The 18,811-nt window shown below is 53.6% G+C and overlaps 2 protein-coding genes across 2 annotated transcripts; both read right to left on the bottom strand.

Annotated features, from left to right (window-relative positions):
- Positions 1–3,639: 3,639 nt before the first annotated feature.
- Positions 3,640–7,050, bottom strand: HOXC8 (homeobox C8). Its single transcript, XM_037137592.2, has 2 exons — positions 6,612–7,050; positions 3,640–5,256 (listed from the first exon to the last, which is right to left on the bottom strand). Exons 1-2 carry the CDS (start codon positions 7,045–7,047, stop codon positions 4,964–4,966), a joined length of 729 nt encoding a protein of 242 aa, XP_036993487.1. The 5' UTR covers positions 7,048–7,050; the 3' UTR covers positions 3,640–4,963.
- A 5,976-nt stretch (positions 7,051–13,026) lies between these two features.
- On the bottom strand, positions 13,027–16,355 carry HOXC9 (homeobox C9). The gene is made up of 2 exons (XM_037137590.2): positions 15,640–16,355; positions 13,027–13,914 (listed from the first exon to the last, which is right to left on the bottom strand). Exons 1-2 carry the CDS (start codon positions 16,175–16,177, stop codon positions 13,670–13,672), a joined length of 783 nt encoding a protein of 260 aa, XP_036993485.1. The 5' UTR covers positions 16,178–16,355; the 3' UTR covers positions 13,027–13,669.
- Between the last annotated feature and the right edge of the window lie 2,456 nt (positions 16,356–18,811).

Here is an 18,811-nt window from a genome sequence, read left to right as displayed (position 1 = left end):
GGAGTGGAAGCTTTGCAAAGATTTGTGACATTGAGGCAGTGAGGGCTGACAGGATGAAGGGACTGAGATGGGATGCGCTCTTTACCCCTGCCTTTTTTTTTTTTCTTGGTACCTGAACAACATCCTTCCCAATGGGGTGTCCCAGCAGCCCCCCACTCCACCCCAGACAGGAATGGGAGGAGCAGGCCACTGGAAGCCGCATAAGCAATCCTAACCGACCGTGGTCTGCAGAACAGAGAGGGCTCAGACCGGCCCTGCGCAGTCCTGCAGAGACAGCAGAAGGGTGAGGATTGGGGGCAGCCTCCAGAACCCCCAAAGCTCCCCTCATCTTCATGTTTCTTTTTCAGAGAAAATGACATTTGCTTCCCAAGACCACCTCTATTGTCCATTCTCCTCAATGTTAAGGTGGAGACGGCAACTTACTCCCAATCTTTTTAGAATTGAAAAGAAAATTAAGGCCCAAGATCTGGGTTCCACCTTCCTTTTCCTTAGGTGCCAGGCAATTTGAAGCCTTTTCTGTCTTGTCAGGTGGCCCATACCAGCCTGCCTTTTTCAGAAATATTTCAGTGTCTGGATGGGCAGCTGAGACCCAGCTTGGGGGCATTGAATAAAAGAACCTTATTCCTCCCCAATTTCCACCTTCTGTGCGAAATTCTGAGCACCCAAGGCACCTCCACCCTTCTCCAGACCCACAGATTTTTGTGATGTGCCCAGTGTGGGGAAGCACAGAATAAAGTTCCCACAGAGATTATTTGCCAACCAGTCACAGCCTAGTCACTCTTCCCACCAGCTGGGGATTAGAAGGCCCAAAAACTCCCCTCTTGGTTCCAAAGGGAGCTGCCAGGGGGACGTCCACAGGTGGGTACCCTACCCCAACCAACAGGGGTCCACTACCCCCCTCCCCAAACTTCCTCCACATAAGTGAAGCAGTTCCCTCAGCCGGATGCAGGGACCTCGTTTCTTTTACAAACCCACTCATAAATTTTATAACAGGTAGTTAAAAATTACGACAAGAAAGCACCGGCCCAGCGTTTCACAATGGGCCTCAGGGAGAATGGGACAGCACTGCGGGCAGCTTGCCGGAAATTTTACTTCTTGTCTGTGGCACAACCTGTCCAGAGTTCGCTCTAATTGGGGTAGGGGAGCTTTCTCCAGCGGGCTCCCAGCGGCTGGGGCATCTCATCTGGAGAAGATGAGACTAAGGGGGCCAATGCACTCTCCCGCCCTAGGGTCTGCTAAGGAGCCTTTTAGGACACTCACTACCTCCTTCACAACCCCGCCCTCCCCCTGCCCCAGGTTCCTCTGCAGGCCCTAGCCTCCCCTGGCTTCTGCAGTGAAGTGGGGAGAAAGAAAAAATGCCGAGGTTGGGTGTTTTGTTTTTTTTTTAATGCAGAGAAACGAATTTTCCCTCCAACTTAATAGCCGCACTATCCCGTCTCTACAGTTGAGATTAGAATAATAAATTCAAGGCGAAATGAGGGAGACGCTTCAACTCAGCATTTTGAAAGATACTATTTTTCACAAATCACAAATAGCTTTCGGAAGCCACTTTGATTGGCTAATAAAAAAGTAAAGAATGGGAGAGAGTCCTATCTGCTGCAGCCGAATGGTCCCCATTCCGGTAATGGGACGGCAGGAGCGTTTGGAAGGACGCGTTTCTAAAGAGAGCGCATCCCGCTCGCAATTAAGTTCTCCCATAAAACGGGTTTTACCTCCTTTTCTCTCCAAACGAGAAAATGGAGGTGGTGGGCAGAAGGAGTGGGGGAATGGGTGCTTCAGGAGGGGGCGGCTGGAGCTCTGTTGGTCTGGCTCGCACCTCAAGCAATGCTGGGTACCAGATGCACCCTGCCCTCCGACGCCGGCTTGGGGCCACGGGCACTGCTGAGCAGGGCCAAGGATGAATGGGGCATTTGGTGCGGGGAAAATTCGGGGAGGTCCTTCGAAGCCGCTTAGTATAGGCTTTAACCCACTCGGCTACTGGGCCAGCGATTTTTATTAGTAGCATTCATAATTCCACATTTACAAATGAAATGGCCCTCCACCGGCCCGTGGAGTCTGGAGGGGACGCTCGTGGGAAGGCCTGAGGTCGGAGTGAAATGCTCTCTTTTAGATCCTTCCCAGCGGGTAGCCATCACCGTCTCCCTCAGCAAACGGGGTTACCTGGCTGGTTTCGGGCCTTCGGTAGGAACCCAAGGTTCGGAAAGATTTCCCCCAGTGCTGTTCACAGCTGTGCCCGGCTGCCCCCAGCCTGAGCTTCCAATCGGCACCCTCTCTCTAGCTGCAGGAGTCCCCTATCCACAATGTCCGACCCGATCCTGTTTTTAGAACCACTGTGCATGGGACCCAGGACGCAGGCAGGGCGAAGTTACATAAAACAAGAGTCATCTTGGGCCTAAGTCTGGGAAAATCATTGTCGGAGAAGGAGAGGCAGAAAGAGGAAAGGAGAGAGAGACAGACAGACAGACAGACAGAGAAAGACTGAGACCTGGCCTCAAAAATATTTCAGTCTTTGGGGATCTGGTTTTTAAGACCAGAAGATCTCATCCCCTCCCCTTTCCCCTCTCCTGACTGAGCCAGATGACTTGTATCTCTGGAATTTGGTATTATTTGACCAGAATCTTCCTGGCATAAACAGATTTCTCTGTCTCGGACCCTCCAGGGAGGAATGAGAGACCACTTTGCCCCCTGAGTCCTTTAGCCTTTGACCCTTTATTTTGGGGAATAAGGAGTCCAGTGGAGACTTTCCTTGCTCTGCTGTGGCTGGGATGGGGGACCGATCACTCAGCAGGCCTGTCCTTTCTCCCCAGGTCAGTGTCCTGCACTGTGAGGGCAGGGCAGGCTGCCCAACTGCCAAGGTGAAAACAGGAATGGGCTGGAAACAACTAGAACAGAGGCTGGAGTAGATGCAAGTGGCCTAGGTGACAGTGATGGCTCTGTGCTGGCTGGATTTGAATTTCAGAATGTGGAACCACACTGCTTGGTGCACCAGCTCATTCCCCTTCCCCTTCTCCTCTCTTTCCCCCCAGGCTTCTGCTTCCTTACTCCCCACCCTTGGGCATCTTCTAGCCAAGTCTTCCAGGCTTCCTTGAGCCTCATATTTTCCCCATCCCGTTCACTGTTCTAGTGCTGAGTGCTGGCTGCCCAGGGTTGGCATGTAGAGATCAGAAAGAACTCGAAAGCCTCATCCTCAGCCCCTGGAAGAAAAAGGCCTAGCTGTGGGAAGCGGGGGCAGATTCTTTGTCTTGGCCCAGCCCAGGGCTGAGGAGGAGGAAGAAGGTGGATAACTGGGGAAGTGCTTTCTCCACATTGGGACCCTGATATCCAGAAACCCACTTTGTTTGGAGCTGAGGTTCTCCCAGGAGAGCACTGGTCTTCCTCCTCCTGTCCTCTTTTACCTGCCCGCCAGCCCAGCCTGCCCTCTCAACTCCATCAGCTGCCCCCCAACCCCAAAGTCAGGTCAGCGGGAGAGACCTTCCCCAGAGTGTTAGGGAAGGAGGATAAGGTGGGGGAGAGGATGGAGGGGGCTGTTGGAGGAAAAAACAAGTCATTCCAGCTTCACATATTTTTGTCCTTTTTTTTTTTTATTATGACTCACGTATACAATACAAAGTACTTGGACCAGGAACAGGGCTGCCGGGACACAAAATCTACATTCATAGCTGGACGTAAAGACAAATGACCAAAAAAATTATTATTATAGATATATTTTAACGTTTTTTCTTTCGAGCACATTGCATAAACAGAGAATTCAAGACAAAGTTAACTATACATTCAGTGCATTTTAGTTCTACTCTACTGGGGTTAGAAGCACAATCAAAGCGCACAGGACCGGCGAGCTAGGCAGTCTCAGTTGTTGGGTTTTCTTAGTGAAATAAGCAGCAACAAACGACAACAAAACTGCATTACGAATACTCTCAAAGCAGAATTCCTTTCTATAGGTAGTGATAAAATACGCTGGAGGCTTTTTTTTTTTCATTTTAATTTTTTTGCTCTTTTTTTCTCCTGTATTAGGATTTCTAAAAATTTATTTTTTTTTATTTTTCAAGATTATTGCAGGTTCCCTTTAGGTAGTATGTTAAAGATTTATCAGTATTGTTATTACCAGTATTATTATCATTATTATTATTTTCATGGTTATGGTGATTTCTGAGTGCTAACACTAATGCAGCTCAGAAAAAGCTGGGCCCAACAACAGAAATCAGACAGCGAAGGGGAGGGAGGCGTGGGCCCAAGTGACCATGGGATGGCTAGGTAGGGTTTTAGCAGGGACTGCAGGTCCCTGGCCACCCCCTGGAGACGGGGTGGGGATGGCAGAGACCTGTATCTCCTTCAGGTTTCCATCAGGTTTCTAGAGAAAGTCAAGGGGTCTTTCTAATGGGGAGCCCCAGAAAAGGAGATGGGATGTTCTTTGCTATCATTTTTTAAATTGCTTTAAACATTTTCCCTTCCCTTTCCTTCACTTTTCTTTCCTTTGAAGAGAAGTAAATCTAATGCACTAACCCTAGCATAAAAACAAAGCCCCAAATCTTCTTCATTTTGCGGAGGGCTCCCCTCTAAAATAAATATCAAAGAGGCAAGGAGGTGGGAATGTGGCAAGAAGGGGCCGAGAGAGGGGGCCGAGAGGGGGCCGAGAGGCCAGGTCTCAGACCTTAAAACCCAGGCTGGTCTCCGAAGGGTGGGGGTAGGGACAAGTGTGTGTGTCGGGGGCAAGGACTGAGGCAGAGACTCCGAACTTTTCGCCGTGTCTCAGTCTCCCCCCTCTAGCCCCCGAACAAATAAAGATCGGGGGAAGTCCAAAGGTAATAAAACCAGAACTGCAAGTATCTGACAGGTAGTTAGAGTTGTGAGTGTCATTCTATTCTCTATAAAAGCAAATGACAGTCGTAAACTTCTCAATTTATCCGCTACCATAAAACGAAACTTCAAGGGAGTTGCTAAAGGGGTGGGGGGATCTCTTTTTTGCTTAGTCCTTGTTTTCTTCCTTTTCCTCCTCTTCTTTCTCCTCTTCCTCATTCCCTTCTTCCTCCACCTTCTCCTCATCTCGGGCTCCGGGCAGTTTATCCTTGTTGTTCTCCTTTTTCCATTTCATTCTTCGGTTTTGGAACCAGATCTTCACTTGTCTCTCAGTCAGTCCCAGGGCGTGAGAGACTTCAATCCGGCGCTTTCGTGTCAAATATGGATTAAAGAGAAACTCCTTTTCTAGTTCCAAGGTCTGATACCGGCTGTAAGTTTGCCTTCCGCTGCGCCGCCCCGGAGCTGGATAGAACAGAACCCCAGTCTCATTATGTTTGGGTGGGGGCTCAGCTTTCCCCCAACCACTCTTTCTCCCCAAAAGTCCTCCCTCTGATCTCCCAGTTCCCCTCCCTCCTGCAGAAAAGGCGAGAGCCAGGAAGCAGGCAAGGGCAGGAAAGTTTGGGGGCTTGTTTTGGTTTGGCTTCACCTTGGAGGGCAGGGAGGGGTAGGGGCAGGAATGGGGGTCTGTCTGGAAGCTGGGGCATGGCAGGGGTCAGGGAAGCACCGCAGAGCACGGGCGGGCCTGCAGCCCAAGGAAACTGGCCGTTGCAGCTTTGTTTACAAGTGCAGAGTGGCATTTGGTGAGCAGGGCTGGGGACAGTCTGTTTCTAAAAGAAAGGAAAAAGGTCTGGGGGTAAAGAAGAGGGGCTTTGCTACTGCCCCTCATCAAATCTCTTCACCTAATGCTTTGCCAGGAAGAAAAATAATTGATCTCCTGGAATATATCACTGGTTGGCTTGATTGCTAACTGGAGACCAGCAAATAAATCACGGGGCCATCCCCGCTGGAACTTGTCGCTTTCTCGCTTCCCCTTTTACTTCGAAATTGGGCCATGAGGGGCCACCCTTTGAGGGGCTCATGACCTGACCTACTCTTAGTATCCTGAGGAGACTCCACTCCTCTTTGATTGGAGGTAGCTTGGTTAGGACCCCCAGGACCTCAGAGCCCTCTGGTCTGCCTGGCCTCTCTCTTTCAGAACACTCCTTTTTCCTCCTCTCTGGCTTCCTCTCTTCTCTTCCACTGAGGGAAGTACAGCAAAGTTGGGGTAGTGGCCCTAAAGCTAGTTCTGAGAAGGCAGTGGGTGCCCCAAGAGAGCCAGAGCACCTGTTCTTGGGGTCTCACCACCCTCTGACCCAGATGGGGGAGGGAAACAGGGGTCTCCCTTTACCCCAAGACAGCCTGGCCACTATGTTAGACTAAGGCTCTGTGCCTTATGGAGACACTGGTTTGTTCCAAAGGCTGATAACCTCGGGGTTCTCAGGCCCCTTCCCAGCCACCTCCCCAACTTTGATTTTACGGGTGGTAAGAGGCAGAGACAGACAGACAGGCGGAGGTGGAGAAAACGATTTTTAACCCTTTGCACCCAGACACCATCTTTCCCCCCACCTGAACCCCAGTCCCCAAAACATCCCAGGCAAATCCCGTGCCTCACCCCCAGCTGAACCTCCCAACCTGCAGAAACCCACTCAGGCACGTAGGTGGGGCCGGGGAGACCCCAAAGCCAGAAGGGAAAGCCAGGGCAGACAAAAAGGAGGCAGGGGGGGCGGGGAGACCCCGGAGCGCGGGAGACCAAGGGGGAAAGAGAAAAGGCTTCTCACCGTGGGGTCTCATCCATGGAAACATGAGGCTGGGAGACGAGTTTTGATTTAAGTGGCCTTGTCCTTCGCTACTGTTAGTGTTGGCGGAGGATTTACAGTCGGGATATTGCACCACGCTCGCCTCTTGCTGAGCCCCATAAAGGGACTGTCTGGGGAGCGCCTCGTAGCCATAGAATTTGGAGGCGTCTCCGTGGCAGCTCAGCGAGCACGGGTTCTGCTGGTAGCCCGAGTTGGAGATGCCCGAGGTGCCGTGGTGGAAGAAGTCTTGGACGTGGTGCGAGGCATGCTGGAAGCCGGGCGCCGAGCCGCCGGGCCCGTACACCAGCGCATGGCTCCTGCCCACGCTCTGGGGGAACCGGCAGTCGTAATAGGCCGGTTCCAGGGACTCGCCGCCTTTGTATTTGGAGAACAGGGGGTTGACGAAGTAGGAGCTCATGCTGGGCACATGAAAACCGCCGCCCCCTCCCCTCTGGCTCGAGACTCCCCCGCCCCGTACCCCCTAAACTCCCCTCCCCCCGGGAGCGAACCCCCGGCCGGCTGGCTCCCCGGGGCTGGGCCGGGCTGGGCGGGTGGGGGGCGCCGGGTGCCGGCCGGCCGGCTCACGCAGCTCCGGGGCTGGGCGGGCGGCGGCGGCGGCAGCGGGCGCGGTGGCGGCTCTCTTCACTGTCGGTAGGTAGAGCTCGCGCTCCCTCACTTAGCTCTTTCCTTTAACAGCCCAGGCGAATTCCTCAGACTCCCGGCGGTGGCGGCGCTTACACGCGATTCGCGTTCATCAATCCACGACATGAAGACAGGCGAGAGAGAGAGAGAGAGAGAGAGAGAGAGAGAGAGAGAGAGAGAGAGAGAGAGAGAGAGGAAGGAAGGAGGAGATGGTGGGGGGGTTGAGGGGTTCAGGGCTGGGGGGACCTGGAGGGAGGGGAGGAAGGAGGAGGGTTGGGGGGTGTGGTATATGTGTGTGTGTGTGTGGGGGGGTGAGCCAGCCTCAGCTAATGGCTGGGGCCAGTTTTTCCAAGGTGCGCATTCAGATCTGAAGGTGCCTCTCCCCCCTTCTCTTTTCCTTCCTCTCAGAGAGATACCTGAGCCAGCAGGTCAACTCAGGTTACCTCAACAGGTATAAGACCCCAGGGGCTTGAATGCCAGCAAGGTATTCCTGAGCAGGTTCCCGAACCTAAGATAGGATCCCAGAGGGTCCTTAAGTCTGGAGACTTTGAAGAGGAACAGGCATATCACATACACAAATACTTCAGGCATCAGAACTCTCCATGCCTCCTGTCCCTCCCTAGGTGCAAAGCTGCCCTGCCTAGGTACTTAAGGCTCTCTTCGATGCCTGCCGTGGGCAGAGAAGAGGGCCAGAGGTGGGGACGCTGCTTATATCCAGTTGGGGCTGCACTGCCCCTTCAGACACTAGCTCCTGCCTGAGGCATGAAGCCCAGGCAGTGGCCAGGAGCCTGGCTGGGGCTCAGAGCAAAGCCGCTTGTGGGGACAGAGAAGGAAAGGACAAGCCGGTGGGTCCCTGGCTTCTGGCTGAGCTGATTCTTAGAAGATTATTTCTATCAGGGTTGGAGGAGACTGGAGCAGGCCTCTTACTTGTCCCTACATACCCTAACCCCATAGGAAATGCCAGTTCGCCCTGGACAGCCCCCTGGTTTCAACACACCCCCCACTTCCCCAGGCAGGCTGCCCAGGCCAGGATGTGGATGAGAACTGTCAACACACACTCTTTAAATATTTACCCACACGTTCTCCGTAAGGTTCTCTCCACCCGCAAGACAGGGTAAATTCCAGTTAATTCTAAAGAATAAAAGAACCTTAGTCCATCAGCACCCTTCTCTGGCCATATATGTGTACAGTTATGTGGGCTGAACAAAGATAGAGAGAAAAGGGGAAAAGTGAGGGAGCTGTAGATATGTATGCTGTATGCATACGAACGAAGAGAAATAAGAATGGTTTTTCCAGTCCTCCCCCTACACAGTGTGTGAGGTTGTTACACACAGGGCAACCCTGAGGCACACTGGGGATATACACACACTGCATGTGCTACCTTCCACCCTGAACAACATCAAATGCATGCTCACTAAACTATTGTGCGTGCCTGACACACCCCTGCCACTTCACAGATACAGTGCACACATGTGTACACCCAGGCACATAGGAAAATAATACGTGACAAACACACATGCATCTTTAGCTCTCTGCATCATGAACAATCATGAACAAATTTGCTACCTATTTTCCTTCCACATCCTGGGGTTTAAAGATTGGATGAGGAAGGAGGGCAGTTTGAAGACCAGATCTTTTTCTTCTCCATCCAGAGCCTGGCTCTGGGGATGGAGGAAGGAATGGCAGTGCAGGGGAGGGTGGTGTTTAGAGAATGAGCCCCCCCCTCCATGATTCTATTATCTAAATAATTGCTGGGGAAAGGGCCACCCTCAGCCAAATTCCCAAATGAGATTCACTGATGCCCCAGCAAGAGATGTTTCCACTATCCCCTGAATTTAGAGGAACCCAGCCCATTTGAGTTTAAGGACTGCCCAAACTGCAAAACCGGACCTTGGACCCTGGAGCAGCAGGAGGGGAGGGTCAGAGTAAGGCTGTGCCAGGACTGCAGGTCTCCCTAGGGTCCAGGACAGTGGAGGGCACGACAGGGCACACTCCACTACCAGAGCACACTCCAGCCTTGATTCCAGCCCTGCCTTCTCTTAGCCTGCTCTGCGGTACTGAGCTGAACGAGATGGACTCTAGGCTCCCAGCATCTGGGTCACTGGGGACTGTCATAAATACTTTCCCTTCCCTGCCTGGGAAGAGGAGGCTCTGCAGGCCAGATCCGCTCTACGGCCTGCGCCTTATCTTTTTTTTTTTTTTTTGGGGGGGGGTGTGTGTGTGGATATTTCGACAGTTTATGGTCCAGCGAAATCCCTGCCACACAGCTATTCTTCCGGGCCTTTGTGTCTTGGAATGCGACTGTCCCGAGTGTGCCGCCAGCACCGCCTGCCCGGAGAGCCCACCAGTCCTGAAACCCCCGGCTGGACTTGGTTTCCCCTTTCAGGGGATCCCTCACCTTTTCTTTCTTTCATTTGATTTTTTTCCCCCTTTTACACGTAACTGGTTGATTTTGCTTCTGGAGTCTGGAAATAAAGAGCCTCAAGCAGCCATCCTCGCTGGGGAGTTTCTGTCTTGTACCGCCCTCCTAGGTAACACGGATTTATGTTCGTTTTTCCGGGTCATTCTGCCTCTTTGTGTTAATTACGTGCTGCCTGCTACGTTCTTATCTCCTCCGTAAAGCGATTATTTTCGACCCTCGCCCAACTGAGCCTCCTGAACCTGCTGCCAGAGCCAGGGCCCATCTCCTGCCGCCACTCACGACTTATTTACACCTCGCAGGTGAGAGGATTGATTTGCTCAGAGCCAGTAGGGCCGGCGGGACCCGGGCACAGGGCCTTCTCGCTGCTGCTCCTCGGAGCCGGGCCTCAAATGTCAGTGAGTCCAAGCCGACCCCAGGCCCTGCTACCGCCTCTAACATTGAGCAACAGCGCCACCTCGCGTCCACTTGCTCCAATGCAGTCCAGCCGGGAGAAAAACCAATGGATTGAGCAGGCAGGTCTCAAGCTTGGCCCAAAGGTGGAAAGTGGGAGGAAGGCGTTTCCAAATGCGAGCGGGGAGGGTGGGAGGTAGGGGAGGGGAGGGTCCCTGGAAGGGAGTTTCCCGGGACCTCTGTTCGGTTTTTTTTTTTTTCCCAATAAGTTTTCAAAATGAACCTTGTCAAAGGCTTCACACTATCCATTTTTTCACGCTCTCTTCCCGCATTAAGAGACAGTGCAAAGGAACTGCTGCGATGTTCCTCCCTCCCCCTTCAGGAGCATTTCTGGGCTGGGAACAACTGCACGCACGCAGATGCACATTCCGAAGCTCCCCGAGACCTCATGCCGGAGGCGTGCACCCTAAATTCCTCGCTCCTCTTACCCAGCTGTTGGCTCCGCACCGCCTATTCCGCTGCTGCCCGCTGGACTTTGGGGTGGGACTCTGACTTTTCCCGGCTGTTTGCCCCTGGGTTTGTAGCCCTTCCCTCTCTCATGCGCGCTCTCTCCACCTCTCTCCCTTCCAGCCAGTGAGGTCCTGTTCTCCGTGGGCCATAGACAAAACATTCCTATAATCTGATTTCAAAGGAAAGAGTGTCCACCTTATTTAAACCATAAAACAATTAAGCCCAGACGTCTAGCCAGCTCCGCGCTGCTGTTTTGTTCGGCCCCATTCAGAATCCATCGCAGGGAGACAAACAGCGCCATAAAAGTGGCATTTCGGTGCTGCGGAAATGTACCTATCCTCTGCCTTCCCAAGTGGAACAACCTTTAGGGTTTTGTGATTCTGACAAAGGAGCAGAGGAGAGGTGGGAGGGGAAGAATGGAGCAGGAGGGCGTTTGCTAGCCCTTCTTTCCCCCCAAGCTTTCGTTTCTTTCCCCAGATGTTTGGTTGTGTTTTGGTGGTTTTAACTCACGAATTATAATAAATAAAAATCGAATCCAATCCTGACCTGCAGGCAGCTGAGTTGGTACTGAACAGTGGGCCGGGCGGTGTGGGCCTGCTCTGGATTCCACGCTCTCCTCAGGGCCCTCGAGCCCCGCGTCCCTCCTTCCTCCCCATATTAAGGCCGGCTCCAGCAGGCTGCAGGAAGCAGGCCTGGGCGGACGGAGGAGGGGAGGCGACAGGGTCTTGGAGCAGGCGCCGGGTGGAAGTCCGAAAGGCCGCCAAGCTCAGGGCCGGGAGAGAAGCCTGAGTCCCCGCAGTCAGCACAGAGTCAGATGGGTGCATTTTTCTCCAGTGGGAATGGAAGGAACTAAGGCCAGGGTCGCAGAACAGCAAAATGGCCAAGGGGAGGCATGAGGAAATGAGAGAAGGGAGAAAATTGCATGCAAAGCACCTTTCAAAAGGACCAAGAAAACAATTGTTTCTGGAATTGGGGAGGATGTTTCTTAACCGGGAAAGAAGAGAGGGTGCTTCGGCTTTTGGAAAAACCACAAGTTGTTTGTGACTATTGACTGCTCCCTTCAAAATATTATCACCACAAAACGTCACCCCTTCCCACCTTCCTTCAGCCCCCTAGATTGGAGAATTTAATGGAAGAAGGGGGTAGGACATTCAAATGATGGGAAGGGGCTGGTCCTTACAAGTGCCTCACCAGCTCCGTAAGGTGATGCAATGGCCTGGGGAGCTGCACATGGCCTGGGGTCCCCAATTATTTCTTTAGTGGTGGTATACCCCAAGTATTTAGAGCAACGTTCTACACCCTCTCTAGAATGGGCAGCCTGAGATATTAAAGGGCTATATTTCAGGCAGTCTGAGTTTAATAGTTTCCAGATTGGGGGATTTCCGAGAAAGGGGGCGCCCAGGCAGAGGCATACCCGGCAGCTTGTGTCTGCTTCTGATTAGCAGATGAAAACTGCCGGTTCTGGGGAAGGCACTCTGGGGTACAGTGCAGCTGACCAGCCCCACCAGGCTGTTACACACACATCTCTCCATCCTTACGCCTGGGGTCCCCCAATCACCAGAGAACACCCCACTCCTGGCTAACCCTGACCAGCTTCCTTGGGCCCTGGCCATGCCATCTTCCAGAAATGCAGCAGCCCAGCCGCGCAGCATAACCCCATCACCCCCAGACCAACATTCAAATAAACATTAGAGAAGCAGAGAGAGACTGAGAAGAAAAGAGAGCGCTAGGAGGTGAGAGAGGTAGAGAAGCTGAGAAGACACTGAGAAGTAGAAACTAAATCTACCTCTGACAGTATTGGCTTTGCCATCTTCCTCTGCCTTTTCCTTTCTTCCCTCCTTCCCTTCTCTGTCTCTCTCTCTTGTCTCCCCCCTTTTATTCTCAATGCAGTCCCCAGTGCCTGTCCTGCTCCCTGAGGCCTGCTGGCCTTCCTCCTCCTCACCGTACGCCCTCCCTACTCACCCCCCTCATCCATCCATCCCTCGAAGCACCAGCAAGCCGCTGCAGCCAGGCAAGAATCCAGCCCGGCCCTCACCCAGCACCCAATTTTCATCTTCACCTATCTCTCTCCTCTGATCTTGTGTACTCATAAATTATTACAATTAATTACAGCCAGGGAAAACTATTCACGCTGTGCCCCCACAACCCTCCACACACCATTGAGCTACCAGGAAATTCAGCTATTGGAGCAGGCACAAACTGCACCCAGGCCTAAGCAGCCTCCACCCCACCCCTGGAGCCCTCGCCCCGACCCCACCCTGCCTCGGAAGCAGCAGGCACTTGCCCTTCCGAGGTCGAGGGAGACCCTTGCTGGCTTCAGCCTCCCCTAAAGGACCTGAGTACTTGCCTCCTCCACGACAGCAGCCTGGGAGCCACAGGGAGGAGAAATAACGAGAACTGGATGCAGTTGGATTTCTGGTTTTTTAAGTGACTTCGATATATTAACACAGAGCTGTTCTACCATAACAAACAGAAGCACATTACAGGACGGACGCTGGGGATAAGAGGAAACACTGCTATGTACATGCCTGAGGCGCCGGCCTGCGCCGCTGGACCCAGCCTGCGGCACCATCCCAGCCCTCGCCCCTCAGCTCCTGGGTTGGGAATCGTTATTGTGTATGTGTGTGAATCTTTTTTTGTACAAAATCTGCACACAGAGCACCCCAGGTCTGGGGAGGGATGGCCTGGGCCAAATATGATACAAGGAAAAAAAATAGAAATATAGCGATTCAAGTACTGGCTTCTCTGAAGAAAGGAGGAAAAAAATCACATTTGTGTGTGTCATTTATTTCAGTTGCGCTGGAAGAAGAGAATGCGGTTTCTCTCCCCGCCTCCTGCTCTTCGCTGGGTAGAACTAATTCTAAAACACCAATTTCTCAACACTGAACCCTCCCAAATCGCAAGAGTTTTCCTTTTCCCTTTCCTTTTTTTTTTCTTTTAAAGCCGATTAGCTTTTCTCTATCTTGCTCTTTCCTTTTCCTTTTCGTGCTCTCTCCCGCCTGGGTTGGGTTTTTTTTTTTTGTGGGGTTTTTTGTTTTTCCCTTGGCTGTGCCGAGGCAGCAGGCCGGGGCAGGGTTTAGGATTGCTCCTTGTCGGTTTTCTCTTTATTCATCTTTTTCATCTTCATCCTCCGGTTTTGAAACCAGATTTTGACCTGCCGCTCGGTGAGGTTGAGAACCCGGGCCACCTCGTACCGACGGTCCCTGGTTAAATACATATTGAAGAGAAACTCCTTCTCCAGTTCCAGCGTCTGGTACTTGGTGTAGGGGCAGCGCTTCTTCCTCGTGGAGCGGGCGTGAATCCAGTTGGCCACGGGGTTGCCTGGAGGGCCAAACACAGGCAGGGGTCAGTGGAGACCCTTTCCAGCCCAGGATCTCTGCCACTCCACCCCCAGGCTTAGACAGGCTACCAAAACCCAATAATTGAACCTGAATTTGGACACGTTTTACGTTAGGAATTTGCCCCCACTCTTTATACATTCTGCCCCCTCCCATTTCCCCCCTTTCAGTTTCCAGCACCTAAAACTATAGGAAATCAAAGCTATCAAAGTCCTTACAGTCTGGTCTTCAGCTTCAAGAGTAGTAATTTGAGAATATCCTCATAAAAAGTCCAAATTCCCAACCGTTTCATAGGCCCATAAACGCTTCTCTCTCTTGTTTTTTATTTTTATAGCGAGGTCTCTCTCCTCCCCACTTCCCTCCTCCTTTGCCCCCTCCCATCCTCCCAGCCCACGACCAAGTCCTGAAATTTCAGCAGTTCTGCTTCCTGACCCTGAGAGTCCTTAAGGCCCTCACTATCCTCTCCAGCGCTTGTTGCCTGTCTCGTCTAGCTCTCTGAGTTCAACCCTGCTGAGGCGAATTCTCAGGGTGATGCTGGGCTGGGAAAAGCCTTCCTCCTCTCCCCCAGAGAGCTGCTGGCCTTGGAAACAGGCTCCCCTATATCTTAGCTTCTCTGTTTGGCTTCCAGTGCCCCCCTCCTGCCAGCCCCAGGACAGGCTCTGCAGGAGCCAAGCCTCCAATTTCAGGTTTATGGGAGTAGCTGAGGGCAAGCAGGGAAGGGTATAATTAGGCCCTGGACCCTTATGGGACTGGAGGAAAGGATTTCCTGGAGCCCCCTCCTGGGACTCCCCCAGACACTTCCTCACACCCAGAGGGCTGCACCCCTCCCCTGCTGTTTCCCTTCTTTCTCCTTTCCTCAGCCCTGCAGCTCCCACCTGCCCCTCCCCACATACCCTGTCCTTTTCAACTCTCAGAAGGCTCCTGTCTCCCTGACTGGAGTGTGTGCATGTGTGTGTGGGTATGTGTGTGTGTGTGTGTGTGTGTGTGTGTGTGTAATTCTCTAATCTGGGGAGTTATCTCTCCCCACTCCTCATCCCTGACACCCCCATTCTCTACCTTCTCTCCTGCAGTCGCCCAGAAGAGGGCTTTCAAGTTTGAGACTGGGATCCCACTTCTCTCCCCCAACTCTGGAAGTCCTGTCTCTCCAAGTTCCCAGGCTGTGAAATCCCTCAGACCCCTCACTCAGTGCTCCCAGGAGAGAAGTCCATGGACCTTCTGTCTTAGGCATCTCTAGTGGGGTGAGGACCCCCCCATGTAGGCTGGGCGTTCTAGGTGATTCCTCTCCTGGGGGTATTTCCTCTCTTCCCTCAGTGTCCTCCTCACCTCTGCCCCATCCCACCTCAAACCATGCAATGAACCTCGCCCCCACCCTATCCCCTGGACCTGTCTGCATTTCTTCGAAAGTAGCGCCTGAGCCAAACAGCCTGGGCTGGGGTTGTGGGGGCAGGGGTCTCTCATCAAAGCCAGCTCCTGGGAGAGGCGCCCCCCCTTAGCCCTCTCTCAACCTGGCTCCCCGGGCCCTCTTCTCAGACCTTCCTGCCCCTGAAAGCTCCCCAAGGTAATTCGCTTTTATTGAGTCCTCGCCCCCTCGCCCTCACCCCTCTCCCGCGCTCCCTGCGCCGCTCGTAGGGGTTGTAATCTGGCTCCCCCCGCCCGGCTTCCCCTCCCCTCCCGCGCCGGTTGTAAAGGAAAATTGCTCCCAACTTACTGGGGTCCAGGTCGGCCTTCTCCTCTTTGTGCTTGCTGCCGGCGAGGGCGTCCGCCTCGGGCGAGGGCAGGGTCTGCGGGGCGCGGTCGCGCAGCTCCCCGGGCGAGCCGTACATGTAGTCCGGGTAGCTGCGGCCGTCGCCCGGGCCGCAGTCGGCGCGGCGCCCGGGGTAGGCGTCCGGCTTGAGGGCGTAGTGACGGCCCCCGGCCGGGAAGCTGGGGAAGGAGACGGCGCCGGACAGCGGCTCGAGCCAAGTCCGCATGTAGCGCGTGTCGGCGCCGAGGTGGGGCTGGGGGCCGTACGGGTGGTACACCACGGACGACTGCGAGGGCACGGGCGCCCACGACGTGCTGAACACGGCCGGCTTGGGCGCGAAGCTACAGGACGGAAAATCGCTACAGTCCGGCACCAAGCCGCTGGGTCTGGCGGCGGCGGGGTGCGCCCCAGTGGCCGGGAACCTGGACGCTAGGAGGTCTTCATTGTCGTGCGAGATGAGCGAGTCCACGTAATAGTTACTGATGGGCCCCGTCGCCGACATCGTAACGGGGTTTTACATACATAAGATTATTGTATGAACTGTATATGTACTTTTTATCTGCTCACAGAACAATCAAGGCAGGTAATTATTTTTCCAGCCTTTTCCCCGCAGCTCATTGGCTCTCCGGCCCCCACGTGATCGTATTTACCCAAAAATACGGCGCGGATCAATGCGCAGGGGCTTTTTTTTTTTTTCCCTGCCTTTTTTTTTTTTTTTTTTTTTTTACCTTCTCCCACCCCCTTCTCTGCTGATCCCCGCGACCTGCGTTTTCCTGGGGGTCCGGGGCTCCGGGGCTCCGGACCCCAGGCGCCGCCGCCCGCCCGGGACAGCTCGTCTCAGCCGGGAAGCCCCTCGCCCGGTCCACTGCCCAGCGGGTGGCCTCCCGCCCCCGGCCCCAGGCGCGGTCCTCCGTGGGGTGGAAACGCCGCCCCGGGAGCCGGGGCTGCGGGACCCCCGGGGCCGAGCTGGGCGCGGAGCCCCGCGGGGCCGCAGAGGCTGCCGAGGTAGGTGGAGGAACTATTTCTTGACGTAATCTGTCTCTGTCGGCCCGACGCTCCCGCAGTGTCTGCGCGAGCCGAGATCTGCGATTGTCAGTTCGGAACGTGGCTTTTAAAAATGCGTTTTTAAATAGTGTGTATGTATGTATTTCTTTCTGGAGCCAGCAGCAGCGAGGGAGGGAGGGAAGGTGGGAGGGGACTAGGAAAGCTGGGGTGGAGGGAGGGAACGAGGGAAAGGGGAGAGTCCCTCTGCCAGTGGCCAGCTCAGCCCCCCAAATCTGGGCTGGGGAAAGGTTAAGGAAGGTGTTCCGCGGGTGGGAGGGGTAATGACTCCGGAACTCACACACCTTTATCATCAGAAGACTTCTCTTTGCTTTGGTACAGATATGCAATCTCCTTTATTTTAAATTTATTGTCTATATCTATTTATCTTTCTTTGCCAGCTTGAAGAAGTGGAGAAGAGATCTGCACAACTTAAGTGGGGCGAACTCATCCCATCCTCCTGCTCACTCTCCTTTGCCCCCAATTCCATCTCTGCAACACCCGCCCCCCAAAAAGAAGTCACTCCCTGGGTTCTGTCTGCTGAGTGCCAGGGTGAGAGCGGGCAAGGCGAGAAAGCGACCTCAGTTGTGGGCAAGTAGCTTGCTTTTACGTCCTTCAATAAAAATTTTATGAGGATCATTTGATTGTTCATAAATGTGTCTTTCATTAAATAAAATTGTAGGCTGTTTTGGACTGGGAAAAAAGCAACAGAGATGGGAGAAAGCAGTTTCTTTGGGTCGGACACAGGAATTCTGGAGGAGCAGTGTGATTGCAGGCAAGATCTGACAACTGGGATTCCTCCCCCCGCAAGTCGCTTGCTACCCTCCTGTCTGAATTTGGGGTTTGGTACCCAGCCCCCTGCTTTCCATCAGACTGTCCATGGTAGTTTTAGTAAAGGTGGGCTTTGGGCAAGCAGGAAATTCTCGGTGTGGGTGCACAAGAGGGGGCAGAAATGTTGGCTGGTGGGGGAGAAGAGCAGGTGATATCCCTAGAGGCAAGATGCAGCCTAAGTGTGGCAGAGCAGAGTGAGTTTGAAAGAGGGGTGCAATTTCAGGGTCAGAAGGGAAGAACCCCAGTTTGTGCGAGAAGAAATAGGCAGGAGCTGAGGTTGAGAGGAAGGCTCCGAGGCAGCAGGGAAGGACGAAGCTTCCCAGACCGGAGACGCCTGCCCTTCCTTCCCACTCCTGTCCCCAGGAGGGGGCCAGATGCCTGGGGTGGGGGCCCATGCTGGTTTTCTCCTGCCCCTGGGTGAATCAGGGTGTACCTAGGGCAGAAGAGGACTAGAGAGAGTGTCCCAGAGAGTGTAGTATGTGTGTTGGGGGGAGGAAAGTTGAGGGGGTGGAAGAAAATCTGAAGTCCAAAGCACTGACCCCAGTTTTCTAGGCCCCCACCCCAGTCCCTGTTCCTCACCCTGTGCAATTCTTTCCTTTTCGGTCAAGCGGGGCTGGGATCTCACCACGGGGGAGGGGGGAGCAGTGTGTAAGAAGTGTCTGGCTGGGGAGAACAGACACAGGGTCTCAGCCTCCTCAACCTCGGCTCTGATTATCTTCCCCTCCCCCAGACTGGACTGGTTTGGAAAATCCAAATTACCCAAGAAACAGAATATCTCTTTGGCCTTGATGGAGCTGGGTTAGCTGTCAATCAAAAATTCTCTCTCACTAGTTCAAGGAAAAGACTGGAGGTTCCCCCTGCCGAGGCTTTCTCAAAATCCCTAACGCCGGCAGCACCTCCCCCAGCCCTGGCGGCTGGGGACCCTTCCCAGCTCCTGGGAGGCTGCTGGCAGATATGTAGCGTCCCCGTTTAGCGGGCCCAGGCCAGACTGTGACCAAGAGGACTTCAGGGCACAGAGTCTGAAAGAGACTGAGCCCAAGACAGCCTGAGACAGAACAACTGAAACATAGGGCGCCAGGCCCACAGAGTGGAAGGAAGGAAGGAGACAAGGAAAGAAGAAAACGGAGGATTAGGATAAAAAGGAGAGGAGAATTCAAGAAAAGAGGGGAGGCAAGATGGAATGAGATAGGAGAACAGGGAAAGGAAGGCATCCAGAGAGTGAGACAGAGGGAGGGCAGTGACAGGCAGGCAGGATGGGGCAGAG

This window comes from Artibeus jamaicensis, unplaced genomic scaffold (assembly GCF_021234435.1).
Source record: "Artibeus jamaicensis isolate MK-2021 breed Jamaican fruit bat unplaced genomic scaffold, CSHL_Jam_final contig_233, whole genome shotgun sequence".
Classification (NCBI taxonomy): Eukaryota; Metazoa; Chordata; class Mammalia; order Chiroptera; family Phyllostomidae; genus Artibeus; species Artibeus jamaicensis.
The sequence above is the reverse complement of the archived record's forward strand: the minus strand, read 5'-3'. Positions and strand labels throughout refer to the sequence as shown.

Coding starts and splice junctions, on each gene's coding strand:
- HOXC8 (XM_037137592.2), bottom strand. CDS start 7,047: ATGAGCTCCTACTTCGTCAACCCCCTGTTCTCCAAATACAAAGGCGGC. Junction 5,257..6,611: donor TCCATGGATGAGACCCCACG/GTGAGAAGCCTT, acceptor TGTTCTATCCAG/CTCCGGGGCGGCGCAGCGGA.
- HOXC9 (XM_037137590.2), bottom strand. CDS start 16,177: ATGTCGGCGACGGGGCCCATCAGTAACTATTACGTGGACTCGCTCATC. Junction 13,915..15,639: donor GAAGGCCGACCTGGACCCCA/GTAAGTTGGGAG, acceptor TTGGCCCTCCAG/GCAACCCCGTGGCCAACTGG.